This window comes from Parasteatoda tepidariorum, chromosome 5 (genome assembly GCF_982258835.1).
Source record: "Parasteatoda tepidariorum strain Cologne lab strain chromosome 5, Ptep-v5.0, whole genome shotgun sequence".
Lineage (NCBI taxonomy): Eukaryota > Metazoa > Arthropoda > Arachnida > Araneae > Theridiidae > Parasteatoda > Parasteatoda tepidariorum.
This window is the reverse complement of record NC_141759.1, coordinates 365,143-379,993: the sequence shown is the minus strand read 5'-3', so window position 1 is coordinate 379,993 and position 14,851 is coordinate 365,143. Positions and strand designations below refer to the sequence as shown.

Here is a 14,851-nt window from a genome sequence, read left to right as displayed (position 1 = left end):
ACCTTCCTTCAATCAAAACAAATTTTTAAAGTAGTTTAGATATACCTCTATTTTCTCGTAATGTATAAATGCTTCGTGAGTTCTTTAATGAAATATAAATGAAATTTTATGACCAATTTTTATTTCATTTCTACAATTTGTGTTCTTTACTCTATAATATAGTTTATTTTTTCTCATTATAGTTTCTTGAATGTGTTAATTATGTTTAAAATTTTGTCACAGGATGTTAATCATTTTAACGTTTATCTAACATATTTGGAATCTTATCAATTACTTTAACTAAATGTGGCATATTACAGCATTCGAAAGGAGTTTAAAAGCTAAATATCTAATAAAATTTGCCTCTGTGCGTATATTTTGGTTCCCTACCTTAAAAAGTCATCATAGCTATGTCATAATGCATTACAAGCTATTAAAATTTCTTTACCAAGAATGAATGACCAAATGGCTGAATAGTATTTATTGGATACATAAATTTTAGAAGAACAAGTAAAGTATTAAATTTACTGTAAATTAGGGCGTATAAATTTCCGGGTTATTTCAGTATTGTGATCTGCCGCGCCAGCTACAATCGCCAAGGTGCCTAATAGATTAAAAACTTGCAAATTTTTGAAAAAAAAAGACATGCAGATGTTTGCCCGAGGGTGGCTACGAGTTGTACTTTTCGAGTTTGTCCATTTCTGTGATGTTTTTTTTAATATCTCTCGGGCCAATGCCCGGAAATTTCCAAGACTTGACGCTGCCACAGATCACAATACAGAAATCTCCCCTAAATTTCATAAAATCAATGCCAAAAGTTGCTACTTTTTAGGCAGAAATTATATACCATTTCTCCACTAAGACAAAAAGTCAAACAAAGATTGTTTAGGGAGATCTCTACCAATCATTGAAGTGAAATATATTAGACACATTTTGATAATTTTTGTCCATATAATGAAACCATGTGACCAAAGGATGAATAAAGAGGGAAATTTTCTACCTTTTCAGGGGTCTGTCCAGACATTTTGTGAAAGGTCCGTTTTTGTATATATTGTGAATATAAAATAAGCGTTAAGTCACATTCTTTCAACCAGGGTCCGGCTTTTGTGAATTTGTGCAAATAACGCAAAAAACTTTTTCAAGGAGTTTTTAAATTGTAAAGACGTACAAGATTATGCTCAACACTGTAAAATTATAATTAAAAAAATTAAATTTTAAAAAATGAATAGCAATTGCTGCTACTAAATTAGGGATACAGCATACAAATATTTGGTATTTAGCCTATAATGCTGAATGCAGAATATTCATTTTGGACGAATAAAGGAAAAAGCGTCTGACGAAATCAAAACTTAGTTTGTTTACGTTTGTCTTTCTTCCCCCCCCCCTTCCTGGGAAGGGTTTATTCGATTAACAAAACAATAATGAAGATAAACAAATTTGTGAATGGTCCGATTAAAAGATTAATTATTTTGTAAAGGGTCCATTTTTATTGAAAGATGTTTGGTGAAGGGTCTGTTAACGGACCCTTTGCTTTTGTTTCTTCTTGTCATTTGAAAGAAAATCTATAATTTTAATGTCAAAAATCTTAATATATGTAAATTATGTGCATTATATGTGTATTAAAATATTTACTGTGCTACTTGGTACAAAAAATTTGCCAAATCACGTAAACTAATTTATTATTATTTTTAATTACAATTGAACTGATTGATGAACTTTTAGAACGTTCACAAAATAGTACCTACAAAATAGTAACCCCTAAAGTAGCACCAATAAATAAATCTAGCTTAGGGGTGCACAACCTATGGTCTGCGAGCCACACGCGGCCCGCCGACTGTTGATGTGCGGCCCGCAGAAACTTCTGAAAGCAATAAAAAATTTGGTTTTTGTAGAAACATTATAAATTTTCTTTTATTAAAATATTAAATTAAAATTTACATTACTCTATGAAATAAGTTTTTTTTTGCACTTTTATTCTGTAAGCTTCTTTATGGTTAGACATGGGTACAAGTCTTCCGTCCCCAGGACGGATTTCCGTCTTTCGAAAATGTCCGCGGACGGAAGTAAGACGGAAATCAGAATTTTTTTTTCTGTCCTTAAAAAGAATTTTTTAGGTCTACTCTCTACTACTTAAAAATATTTTTTTGGTCTACTTTCTTATGTCCTGTTGTTATTTTATCAAAAGGGAGATGAATAAATATTTTTTGTACAGTATTTAAACTTGATGTATTATGGTAAAGCTTTCTTAGATATTTTGCATATGTCGAGGGGGTATTGTGTATGTTAGGTATTTCAGTCAAAAAAATTTCAGTCTTGGCCTTTTTTCCAACTTGCACCCATGTGGTTAGAATTTATATCCTTCTCTCAATATATATTATATTATTTATATATCAATTATATATATATATATCAGTTTAAATTAAATAAATTCAAATTTAATTCAGTATTTAATTTTTCAGTATTTAATTTTTTGCAAATATGTTTAGTTAAAAATATTTGGTGCTTAGAACACTAATGTTTAGATAAAAAATTATCATATTTGCCGCTAACATGACTAAATAAGCTTGCGGCTCTTCATTAATCTACCTGCTGTGCAAGTGGCTCTTCACTCAAAAAAGTTGTGCACCTGTAATCTAGCTGATATAAAATCTTTAGGGGAGACCACTAATTTTATTATACTTTATTTTAACAATGTCATTCTTACCTTATAGTAAGAGTTTGTATGTTATTACTCTAGTATCTATTTTTGAACTAAATTATCTGCTTGCTTTTGTTAAAAGTAGAGTAATGGCTGAGGACAGAGAAGTATTACGAGAAATATGGGATGGCCAAATTCCAATTTGCTTTCGTCTTGCATCTGAAGAGATTTATACTATAAAGCACCCTGAACCATTTTATGTAAAGTTCCTTTTTTCATACATTGCTTTTGATTTATTTTTGCTATAATTCAGTTGTTAAATTTTCTTCTTTGGTGACAAGCTTACCAAAACACTACAGGGTTGTAAGAGTAGATAATTTGTAAAAATCTATAGTTTTTGAATAAAAATTACTCTTGATAATAATATATAGTTTGTTTAATTATCAGTGATATATATATAAAATTAACATTTATAATTAAGTACCTAGAAATTTATGCAGCAAATTATATTTGATCTGACTCTAGATAAAAAATAAAAAAAATCTACTAGTTATGTTTTTTTTACACTTTTCAGAAGTTTGTTGAATTTTGGAGACTTGCATCAATTGGCATAACTCTTTCATATTTATTTGTAATAAGTAATGCACAATTCAATCTATTTTGAAGCAATATATTGTCGACATACTGCCAAAAGGAATTCAAGTCTGTTATATAAAACTCTAGATATAACTAGAATTAAACACATTTAGCTCTTAAGATTTTGATCTAGAATTAAAGATCATTTTCAACCCATATTAATAGATTCATGATTGGCTATATTCATTGGCCTGAACATTTTTCTTATAAAGGTTATAGGCATTTAAGGGATTTGGGCACATTTCTTGTTTATTTATTTATTTTTTGGTCACTTAAGGCTATATACCCTCATTATGTCCAGAGGTCTACAAAAATTTAAAATTTCTTGGATCTAAGATCAATTTTTTAGACAGAACTAAATTTTACAAGGAAAGTAGTATAACCATCTTTTTCTTCTTTTGAAATTGTATAAAGAAAATTGTTTAATTTAGTATAATCTAAAAGTTATCTAATAAAGTGGCTAAAAGTGTGTATTCTGTTAAATGTTTTTAAATTGAACAGACTAGAAAAACTGATTACAACTTTTGACGAGAAATTGGCTGTAATCTGGAAATTCCTGAAACTTATGTTGAAATTATTTGCTCATGCAGCATCGCTATTCTGTTTTGAGACATTTTGCATGTTTGCTTTGTTTTCACTAAAATTATATATATATATATATATATATATATATATATATATATATATATATATATATATATATATATATATATATATATATATATATATATATATATATATATATATATATATATATATATATATATATATATTTGCTTCTTAAGTAATGTTAACTGGAAAATAATATTCAGTTCTATATTCATTCCTAGAAACGTAGAAATAACCAATGATTTATAATTTATAGAATTTATAAGTGCAATTTATTATTAAAGATTGAAAGACAGATAGGGAAGAGGGATTTTCAGTGCAGTCTGGAATAATCTTTTTTGTATTTTACTTAATTAAACAAAAATATTCTTACTTTTGGGTCTTAAAACCAGTTTTATTATTTAAGTATAAAATATTTGTCTAAAATCTTTTTAAGTGCAGTGACGACTAGAATTTTTCCATTCCTATGTGTAGCATCCTTTTGTAGAATTGTTTATTATTTAATATTTTGAGGTTTTTGAACAAAACTAATTTTAGATGACTTTTTGTTTCTATTTCCAAATGCTGTTTTGCTAAAACTTATGCTTACTAAGGATTAAAAATAAAGATTTATTCTACGTATTTAAAAACTGTAGAATATACAATTAGCTCAGAATTAAAAAAAACTTATTTCTTATTTTTTTCTCCTTAGCTAATGGTACCACGCCTAACATATTTCCCACTGGTAACCGACAAAGTTCAAAAACATTTCAGCAATCATGTAAAGGATGAGACTGTTGGTGCAGAAATGTGGATAGATTATGATAGTCAACCTTTAAAATGGTTTGTACAGTTAATGTTTCATACTTTTTCATTTTGAAGTATCTCTTATTTTATTTTACTAACATATAGTTCTATCATGTTTTATCTGCAATTTAACTTTCAATAGATCAATATAGTGATGTTTGTGTTCAGTTTCTTAGAATTGAACATTTACTCAGCTCTCTGATTAGATCCTTTATTTTCAACCTAATCAGCCTATTTCTTCTTTGTCGTTTTAGGAATTACCCTGTAGGATTGCTATTTGATTTCTATGGAGCTGATGCTCAGCTGCCCTGGAATGTCACAGTCCACTTTCAAGTAAAAAATTCAGCATTTTTTCCCCTGTACTTTGTCCGACATTTTTATTCATGCAGCAGTGGGATCTGTTAGAACCACAAAAACTCAGAAGGCTTAAAACCAGCTTAATAAAGTCTAGAAAAAGAAAAATTTTGAAACTTAAGATCTTAAAGTTTAAATTTTAAGATGTTTTTAATTTTTAAGTTCTTTTTTTAAGTCATACTTTTTTACTTTCAACTTTTCCTATCCAATTGTGCTATTTTTTGCATTAATGAACTAAGGGCTTCAGTTTTTTTTTGTTATCACAGTTTGTTGGTGATTCACAATAATCAGTTTTTGTTTGAAATTCTTTAAAATATTGCAAATGATTTATACTTAAGAGTTTAATGGTTTAGGTGTATTAATGTGCCATATTGAATAGACCATCATTAGTATCTAGGAATGAAAATTTAGTATTGATAGTATTACATGTAACTTTTTATTTTTTATGATTTTAAAATTTTATTGGTATTTTCTGTCTACTATTATTCTCATGTTTTCTTAACTGACGTAGTGTGTTTCTGTATGCATTAATTTTTAGAATTGTTGCTTTTAGTTGATAATAAAAGTAGAATTAAAAAAACTCTTTTAAAAACTTTCTAGAAATTAATTATAAAGCCTGTTTATCGATTGGTAATTTATAAATATCAAAATAAACATCGCTTGACTTATATCTGTCTTAAATTTTGTTGAAACAAGCTTAATCACTGCATTGGAATGCTACTTGAGTATAATTGATGTAAAATCCTCATTATAAGTACAATATCTGTTTTGACACTTCATTATTTGGAGACTGTCTTAGAAGCTCTCTTGGATCTTAAATATTGAGTTTGTTTCCCGGAACTTTTGCTTAACTGTTATGAGCTTCATTTTTTGTCTGCATTGATTTTTGAACAAAATGTCAGCACAATTCCTTTAAAAGATGGCAGAAAATAAATTCTCTTTTTTAGATTTTACAGAATAATGTTTGCTTTATTTCTCTATCTATTGTTCCTTATTAACTGTTAGTTTTTTAAACCTCTTTTCACATTTAAACATGTGTAATGTACAAATATCATTTGCTGCCAGTTTATCATCTTTGCAGTTTTGTATTGCTCATAAAAGAAAATCATTTAAAATTCCTTGTTTTTCCTTTTTTAAAGTGAAACAAGGTAAATTGATAAACAGTTTTATATCTTTAAAAAATAGCTAGCTTAAAAAATATGCTGATAGTTTATTATAGTTGAAGTAGAATTGAAAATTATTTAAAAAAACATTAATTGGAAAAAAAAAGGATTTTTTTGAATCATGATGAAAGGTATTTGATGAATTGTTTCCCGAAATTTTTTTAATAGCAATTTCGTATTTTCTGAAAGTTGTTTTTTTTTTTTTTTTAATTAAAACTAGTAAGTTTTTTTTTTAATTTCATCGAAATATGTCCACCTCCATTTGAGTTTGGTTGTGAGCTGAAATTTGTCAAAAACTGTTTTAGTTTATTTATTATGAATAAGTTTTATTTAATAAATTAAAAGCAGGGATACAGCCGGTATACACCAGTTTGTGTTAACCCTCCTGGCATCAAGCATGGTATATCTCGGGCATGATTTCTGTACTAAAAGCAGCTTGCCCGAGGATTTTTGGGTTCGCATTCTTGCCTCTGGAGTGGCGAACCCGAGTTTTTCTCAACCAGTATATTTCCTTCCCCTTCAACCTCCTACTGTTCACAAATTGAGAGGCGTATAAGCTGTCATCGCAAATCACTAACTGTGCTAGAGGATTTCTGTTTGAATAGTTAGCGATTTTTGATGTTTGAACCCCCCACTCAAACCAAAAGTTTACCTTTAATACACAGATTATTTTTATTTTCTCCAACATTTTCTAAATATTTAATTTTCTTTTAATATTTATTGCTTAAATTATTATACTAAATCTTAATAATTTAAATCGTTTCGTACTTTCAAATTTCAAATAATTTTCGAAAAGGTAATTTCATTTTAGTGTAAATTGCAGCAAATAATTTCGTGTTTAATTACTAATGTAATATTTAATGAACTAATTTATAAGTTTTTACAAATTATAATTTTTCTATATTTTTTAACTAATTTATTAAATTAGTTAATTGTTTTTTTAAAAAACAATTATTTTTCTTACAAAAAAATTAAAATTTTTTTTATCTGGCAAATGAAGTCAACTCTAAATACACTCTCTGCTTTTTCTGTAATGTTACAGACTTTTTCTGCATTTTATTAAAAATCCCATCACTCAAAGCACAAGTTTTATTAGTACTTCAGTTTAATGATATTAAAAAATTGCATACATAGAGGAGAAATTTAAATCTTTTTCATTAGTAAATACATTTCTCACATATGTGAATATAAAAATGTAGCATGTTTCAGTAATGACAAATAAGTTTAATAATAAATTCAAATTTCCTTAATAAATTATATAAAAAAATTTACAAGATGTTAAAACTCCAAATATTTTTAATAAACCAAAGTTTTTTTCCCAACCAAACAAATAATCAAGTATTGTAAATAATTTATGCCACTCAAATTACAATATACATTTTAAAGAAAACAATTTTTTTAATTTACAACTGATTATATTTAAAATATTTAAGTTATCATTGTGAAAATTCTAGTAACTCCAATAAAATGTTAAAATGATTGCGCATTTTATATGTTTTATTTGTTTGAATACTTGCAAACTAGATTTTCTATTGAAAAAAAGCTTTATTTTTTAATTAATTTCATCATTAATTTGTTTCAAAGGATAATTTTCTCACCTATCATATGATTCGAAACCCAAATAAAAGTATGTATAAACTCAAGGTGGTAAACCCGAGTTGTGCTCATTCAATATTCGTATGTTTCGGCGCATTCAATATTCGGACTTAAAAATCCATTATTTTCCCAATCCGGTATTGAAGAGTTGTTGATAACGAGGATGAATACATTTTTCATTAAAATAAAATCTTGATAAAAAATATCAAGTGCACCGAAACGACATTACTTTCCAGTCCTCCTAATATTTCATTAATTTAAAAGCTGTTCAATCCAGATCGGCGGAAGTAATCAACTTAAGTATTACAGTACTGACATTCATATTAGAATATGCATTGATTGATTGTCTGAAATATAAAGTACATGATTATGTGATGTTCCTGTTAAGTTATTAAAGTAGTTTTCAGGAGTTTCATTTGAAATGGGGGTACACAAAGCGATAAACAAGCCCTTATTGTGATCTAAATATAATCTAGACTCTGCTTATTGTACTGTCCAAAGGAAGAACATCTCACCTAAGGGGCATGTTTTCTTTTCTATTCATGGTCAAAAATACTATGCAAGTTGATCTAAAAAAAATGGGCGTATAGTAGTAAACTAAGTGTATCGCATAGGTTATGATATTAAATATCGCATAAGAGAAATGCGAAAAAATAATGAAACTTGAAATAAGAGCTTAAATAAACTTAAAGCAAAAAAGCAATAATAAAATTAAGCTAGAATTTAAAAGGAAACGTAAATGAATTTAAATAAAGTACACGATAATTCTGCTAACTTAACTAAAATAATCCAAGCATAAGAGAAATGCGAAAAAATAATGAAACTTGAAATAAGAGCTTAAATAAACTTAAAGCAAAAAAGTAATAATAAAATTAAGCTAGAATTTAAAAGGAAACGTAAATGAATTTAAATAAAGTACACGATAATTCTGCTAACTTAACTAAAATAATCCAAGCGATGGATAAACTTTATATTTAAAGGTCATGGAAAATACGATTCAATAGCTACAAAATATCCATTTTACTTCATCAGTGATCTTTCGATGCATTTGTTACAAAAGTTGTTACAACTTTTAATTCAATGATATTTAACGGAAGTAATGTAAAAAGTTTTAATTTCCTTCTTTCAATAATTTTTTCTGCTTACTTAGGCATGTTCTTCGATTTTTTATTGCTAAGCTAGGTACTATAAAGAGGACAAAACTGAAAAATATCCTATATTTATTCTATATACTATGGCACAAAACAATATTTGCTCTTAGGGACTTAGCTGATGGAAAATCCTGGGCTAGCATTCTTGATGACCAGCTGCGCTCTCACCTTTCCCTCCTTCCCAGAGTTGAGGGAGTTGCTTGCCTTAGATTAATTACTGGACATGACTACTTGCAGGCCCATTTATTTAAAATTAACTTGGTCAATTCACCTCTTTGTGTGCTCTGTAACACTTCGCCTATGACTGGGGAGCATTTATTTGATTGCCCCTCTCTTCTTGACGTTCATTCCTCTGATGACTTTTGTGCCCTCTCACCTTCTGGAGCTGCTTCAGTATTGTATTGGACTGCAAGACGCCTTATGTCTGAGAAGACGATGGCGGGCGTAATTTTTAAAAAAAAAAATCTAGATACTATTTCCAATTTTGAAAATATAAATATTTGTTTATATATATAAGCATTTTTTATGTTATTTTATTGCCATACAAAAGGTGTGCATAATCGTAGTGCCTTTTCTTATGTTAAAGCATTTTTATGTCATGTTTATTGGTTCTAATTATTGTTAGTTTCTTTCGCAGAAAAAGGAACAATGTTTTTTATCAAACAGTTAGGGAGAGAAATTAATAAAGTCCTTTTAACACATTTTTCCGATTTCGCATGTACTATATTCTATAGGCCGAAAAAAATTATTGTTAGTTATTTGCCATTATGTTTATGCAATGCCATTTTTACAAGCATGGCATAACTCATTCTATGAACCAACATGGTGCAAAGAGTTGAATTTTTTTTTTAAAAAAAATGCTCGATATTAAACATCTTGAATCAATATTACTGAAAATTTTTGTAAAAATATGCTTATTTTTGTGTATTTAAATTCTGTTACTTCAACATAAATTTTTCTTCTTCCAAATATATATCGTTGCATGATCCCCTGAAATACATAACATTGCATGATCTTGTAAAGATTATTCCCCTGAATTTAACAGCAATAGACAAAACTACAAAGAATCATATTGAATTTTGAAATGATATTCTTGCTACGTTTCTTATACTGATATTTATTCTTTGTATGCAAAATTTCAAATTATTTTCAGCTTTATCAATTTCACCTTAAAAATAAAATAAGAAAAAAAATAATAATAAATGCAGCTTTGCTTAATGAATACTAGTATACATAGAAATTTATATTTTTAGTCATTTTTATAAATTGTCATAAGAACAGCTAATGATTTTCACATAAATATTTAAAAGACGAATTAAGAATAAATTATCCAAATTTACTTGAAATTCAATACGAGCACTATTTAAAAAGTTTCTAGAGACACTAAAAAAATTTAAGTACGTTTTTAACGATATTCCATTTTTAGAACAGTAGCTTTTTACTTAATTTCTTAACACTTTTTTTTACTTAATTTCAAGGAAAAAGAGAAATAATATGAGAGAAATAATAATTAAAGAAATTATATCTACTGAACTGCAGTTATTTTTCTAATCTAACATTTTTGAAAGTACACTCACTCATTTAATTGTTTTTTAAATTTAAAATTATCATTAATATTGATTAAAAAGATCAATATGACTTATTACTAACATGTATATCAATGAACTTGTATTTTAAATTTGGAAATGAGGCAATTTAAAAAGTACACACATTTTTTAAAATAAAAAACTTAGAAGGTAGCAGCAAATGTATCTGGGAAATAATTGAAATCACAAGAAACAGGAAGAAAAAATTATTAATCTCAAAAATCTATTCAGCAGCAAATCAGGGAACATTAAAAAAAAAAAAACCTTTGATGTTATATTTCAACTCTATCATTGTCAAAAAGCTAAGGACAAGAAAGAGTGTAACATAACCTGAAAGCAATTATCTTATCACGAGGAAAATCTTCTTTATTGCTTGATATTTCAGAGAAAAGTGTAAGATTGTATACAGTTCAACAAAGACTTTAAGAAAAGTGAATCACAAAACCCAATTCATCCATCAAACTAACTTGACCCTCTTTGACCACCTAGATTAATAATCACCCCTTTTAACCACAAATTGAAGCAGAAGGTGGAAAGCATACCTTTTGTCTGACCCGGGACATTTCAGGTAGCATTTTTCTAAATGTGCCTGCTGCTTGAAGTAAGAAACATAGAGAGAGAGGAGAGACGCAGGAGGGTTAAGTTAAATTTCTTGAGTTCTGCATAAAAGCATTTAAAAATAAATAAATAAGAATTGAATTTGTTGCAGTTAAACTGAATAAAAGTGAAAAACATTAAGTTAAGCAATAAAAAATGAAAATGTTAATCAACTTGTCTTTCAGAAACAGGTGTGTGTCATTAATTTTTATTTTAAGATTTATATTTTGTCTTCATGCATCTTTAAAACATTATTCTGGTAAAAAAAGAAAAGAAAAAAATAATAATAATTATTGAATTATCTTTCAACACAATTTTATGCTAAAAGCATACTAACTAAAGTGGTGCAAATTTAAGGTAATTTGGGCTTACTTTTGAAGAATTTTAATACAACTCTGCCCCAGATCATTAAGATTTTTTTTTAAAAGCTCAAACCTGAGGTTTAATATGTCAGATTTAAACTAACATTCTTCAAAGGTATGAGGCCAATTTTAAGTAGATACATTATTTCATGTAACCTATTTTCTGATCAAAGCAGTTAGTACTATCCAAGTATATATATTGAATAATTTAAACATTTATAGGTGAACTGTATAACATGCTTTGTGTAAGAAATTGTATCGAAACTTATTTAATCTACAGAGGCTTTTACACCTGGTTTCATTCTTTGATTGTTGATAGTATGGTGTTCAAACAGTTTTCTTTGTGAGGATAGGTTTGCATTCAACTTTCCTTCAATTAAAAAAAAAAAAATTATTCTTTTAAACTGAAAACTGGTGCTTTATACATTAGTTCTACAATTTAATATTAATAATTGATTTTATAAATTTATAGTTAAATTATTAGACAATTTTTAATGTGTTCTTATATTTGTGTACATACCATTATGGTGCTTGATTCGAATTCTACAATAATTCGACAATAATTACACAAATTGTAATAATAAAAAGGATTTTATTTCATTGTGGTTCAGTGGTTAAATCCAAACTGAAACTTAAGAAGAGAAGAAAAAATAATAAGAAAATTGTTTGCGCTCAGCGCCATCTGTTATCATAAATCCTCAACACTCCCCACTTGAACTCCTCCGAGTTCACTAAAATTTTAAACATAAAAATTAGACAAAAATAACATAAACATATTAAAAAAAAAATAACATTTAAATGCTAATAAATTTGAAATGAGATGCAAATATTCACTTGAAAGAAAATAAAAAAAAACATAATCTAATAAGAAAATTAAAATAAAAACATTATCATTGTTCATTTCAGTCATTGAGTTCTAAAGGATAAATAAGTTGTACAGGACGTTTATACTCGCCGTTGGATTTGCGAATAAGGCAAGATCTTACACGTCCATCACGCCCTTGAAATACTTTTGTTATAATACCTATGTCCCATAATAGTTTTGATTTTGTGGTGCCCTCCATCATAACCACATCTCCCACTTTCAAACATTTTGTTTGGTTAGGAGAAGTGAAGTTGTGTGCAGATCTCAAATTAAACAAATAGCTCTCCTTCCAGCGCTTCCATAAATTAGCCAATAATGTAGCTTGGTATTCTTTTCTTTTTATAAGAACCTTTTTGGTGGATTCTCTATGGATGGTTTCTATGAAATGGGCTGGATACTCTGCCTTTTCTTTACCAGGGGTTAAAAATTGTGATGGGGTAAGAATTTCCGGTTCACCAATTTCGTTAGTGACGTAGGACAAGGGTCGAAGATTAACGATGGTTTCGATTTCAGTCAATATAGTGGTCATCTCTTCAAAATTTAAGAGAGCTTTTCGAAGTATTTTCTTTAGAGGCTCTTTGACACTTTTTACCAATCTTTCATAAAATCCTCCCCACCAAGGGGCAAGTTGGACGATGAATTTCCAGGATATTCTTTTAGCAGCAAGAAAGTTTTTGAACTCGGAATTTTCCAAAATATCAAATAATCTTTGAAGCTCTTTATCGGTACATTTAAAAGTCTTGGCGTTGTCGGAGTAGATTGTATGACAACCACCTCTTCTACAGAGAAATCTTCTGAATGCCAGCAGAAAAGTCGAAGTAGACATGTCTGTGACTAATTCAAGATGTATTGCTCTCGTGACTGCACATGTGAACAAGGCTATATATGATTTCTTTATTCCATTTTCACCCTTGATGTAGATTGGTCCGGCAAAATCAATTCCGCATACGGTAAAAGCAGGAGTTTCACTAATTCGATCTTTTGGAAGCTGTCCAGTCATTTGGGTAGAAGGCTTGGCTGTGTATCTGCGACAAATCAAACACTTCGAGACAACCTTTTTTACTAATTGTCTTCCTTTAGGCACCCAAAATCTTCTCCGAATTTGAACTAGAGTGCTCTCTACTCCAGAATGAAATACATTTTCGTGTTCTCGCTTGACAAGCAACTCTGCAAATTTAGACTGTCTTGGTATGATTATAGGTTTTTTCTCATCAAAAGAATAATCTCCTTCGTCCAATCTTCCTGTGATTCTCAGGATACCTTTTTCATCAAGATAAGGAGCTAAATTGAAAATAGTAGAAGAAGCTGGAATAGGCAAACTAGATTGGAGAGCTCGTATCTCACTTTCAAAGAATTTTGCTTGAGTAAGCTTTACTAGTATATTTTCAGAATTTCGGAGCTCTTCTGCAGTCAGAGTTTCCATATTCGGCTCAACTTTCTTTAAACAGTTCAAATATCGCACTACCCACGCTATGATTCTAACAACTTTTTCGAGGTTGCTAAAGTTAGCGATATTTATCAACTCAAGTTCTTCACCATCTACACATTTCATAACGGTGATTTCATTTTTACGATACTCCATTTGTTCATCATTTTCTTTGAAGAGTTTCAATTCTGGCCACATTTCGGTCGGAAGCGACAACCAAGGTGGCCCCTTCCACCAAATGTCGGAATTCTTCAATATACTCATGGAAGCACCTCTACTAATAAGATCGGCAGGATTGTCAATTCCGGGGCAGTGGAACCAGTCCTTAGGTTGAGTAATCTCTTGAATTTCTTCCAATCGGTTACGCACAAATTGTTTAAAACGAATGGCAGGAGTTTTTATCCAACAACACACAATAGAGGAATCGCACCAAAAGAAACTGTCACACGGAATTTTTATGGCTCTAGTAATAGTTCGAAATAATCTAGCAGAGAGGAGGGCACCTAGTAGCTCAAGTCGTGGTAATGTAATCATTTTGAGGGGAGCAATTCTACTTTTAGCTGAAACAAAACATGTAGAAATATGCCCATCACTAGTTTCTGATCTGATATATGCTACTGTACCATAACCCTTTAAGCTGGCGTCAGAGAAGATATGTAACTGTGAACTTATAACCTCTTTGTTACCTGCTTCGAAAAAATAATAACGCGGTATTTTCAAATCATTAAGTTCACCGAATTGTTTACATATTTCGCGCCACTGATTTTCCATATCTAAGGGTAGCTCTTGATCCCACTCCAATCCGCTTTTCCAAATGCTTTGAACTAGAGATTTTAGAAGCATTGTAAAGGGTCCCAAAAATCCTACTGGATCAAAAATACGCCCAATGATTTTCAAAATAAATCGTTTTGTTATTTGCCCTGTGTCTATCAATTTTAACAGATATTTGGACTCAAAGTAAAATACATCTCTTTCAGGATCCCAACAAACTCCCAAAACTTTAAATGGAAAACCTGATTGACCTAACGATTCCTTTTCATTCTGAACATCTATACCTGCATTCTTCCATAATTCGCGTAATTTTTTATCATTTGTTTGAAACT

At 29.1% G+C, this 14,851-nt stretch overlaps 1 protein-coding gene across 10 annotated transcripts in view; it reads left to right on the top strand.

Annotated features, from left to right (window-relative positions):
* The first annotated feature begins 5 nt into the window (after nt 1–5).
* The window catches only part of Atg5 (autophagy protein 5), a 32,036-nt gene continuing 17,190 nt past the window's right edge, over nt 6–14,851 (top strand). Inside the window, exons 1-4 of one of the 10 annotated variants that reach the window (XM_016070049.4) lie at nt 6–57; nt 2,763–2,877; nt 4,554–4,684; nt 4,903–4,981. In XM_016070049.4, the coding sequence (XP_015925535.1) occupies nt 2,767–2,877; nt 4,554–4,684; nt 4,903–4,981 (321 nt within the window). In that variant the 5' untranslated portion in view covers nt 6–57; nt 2,763–2,766. Of the gene's footprint in view, nt 490–2,696; nt 2,878–4,553; nt 4,685–4,902; nt 4,982–14,851 lie in introns of all 10 variants that reach the window. The other 9 variants (XM_071184818.2, XM_016070048.4, XM_071184817.2 and 6 more) reach the window with 9 other exon arrangements.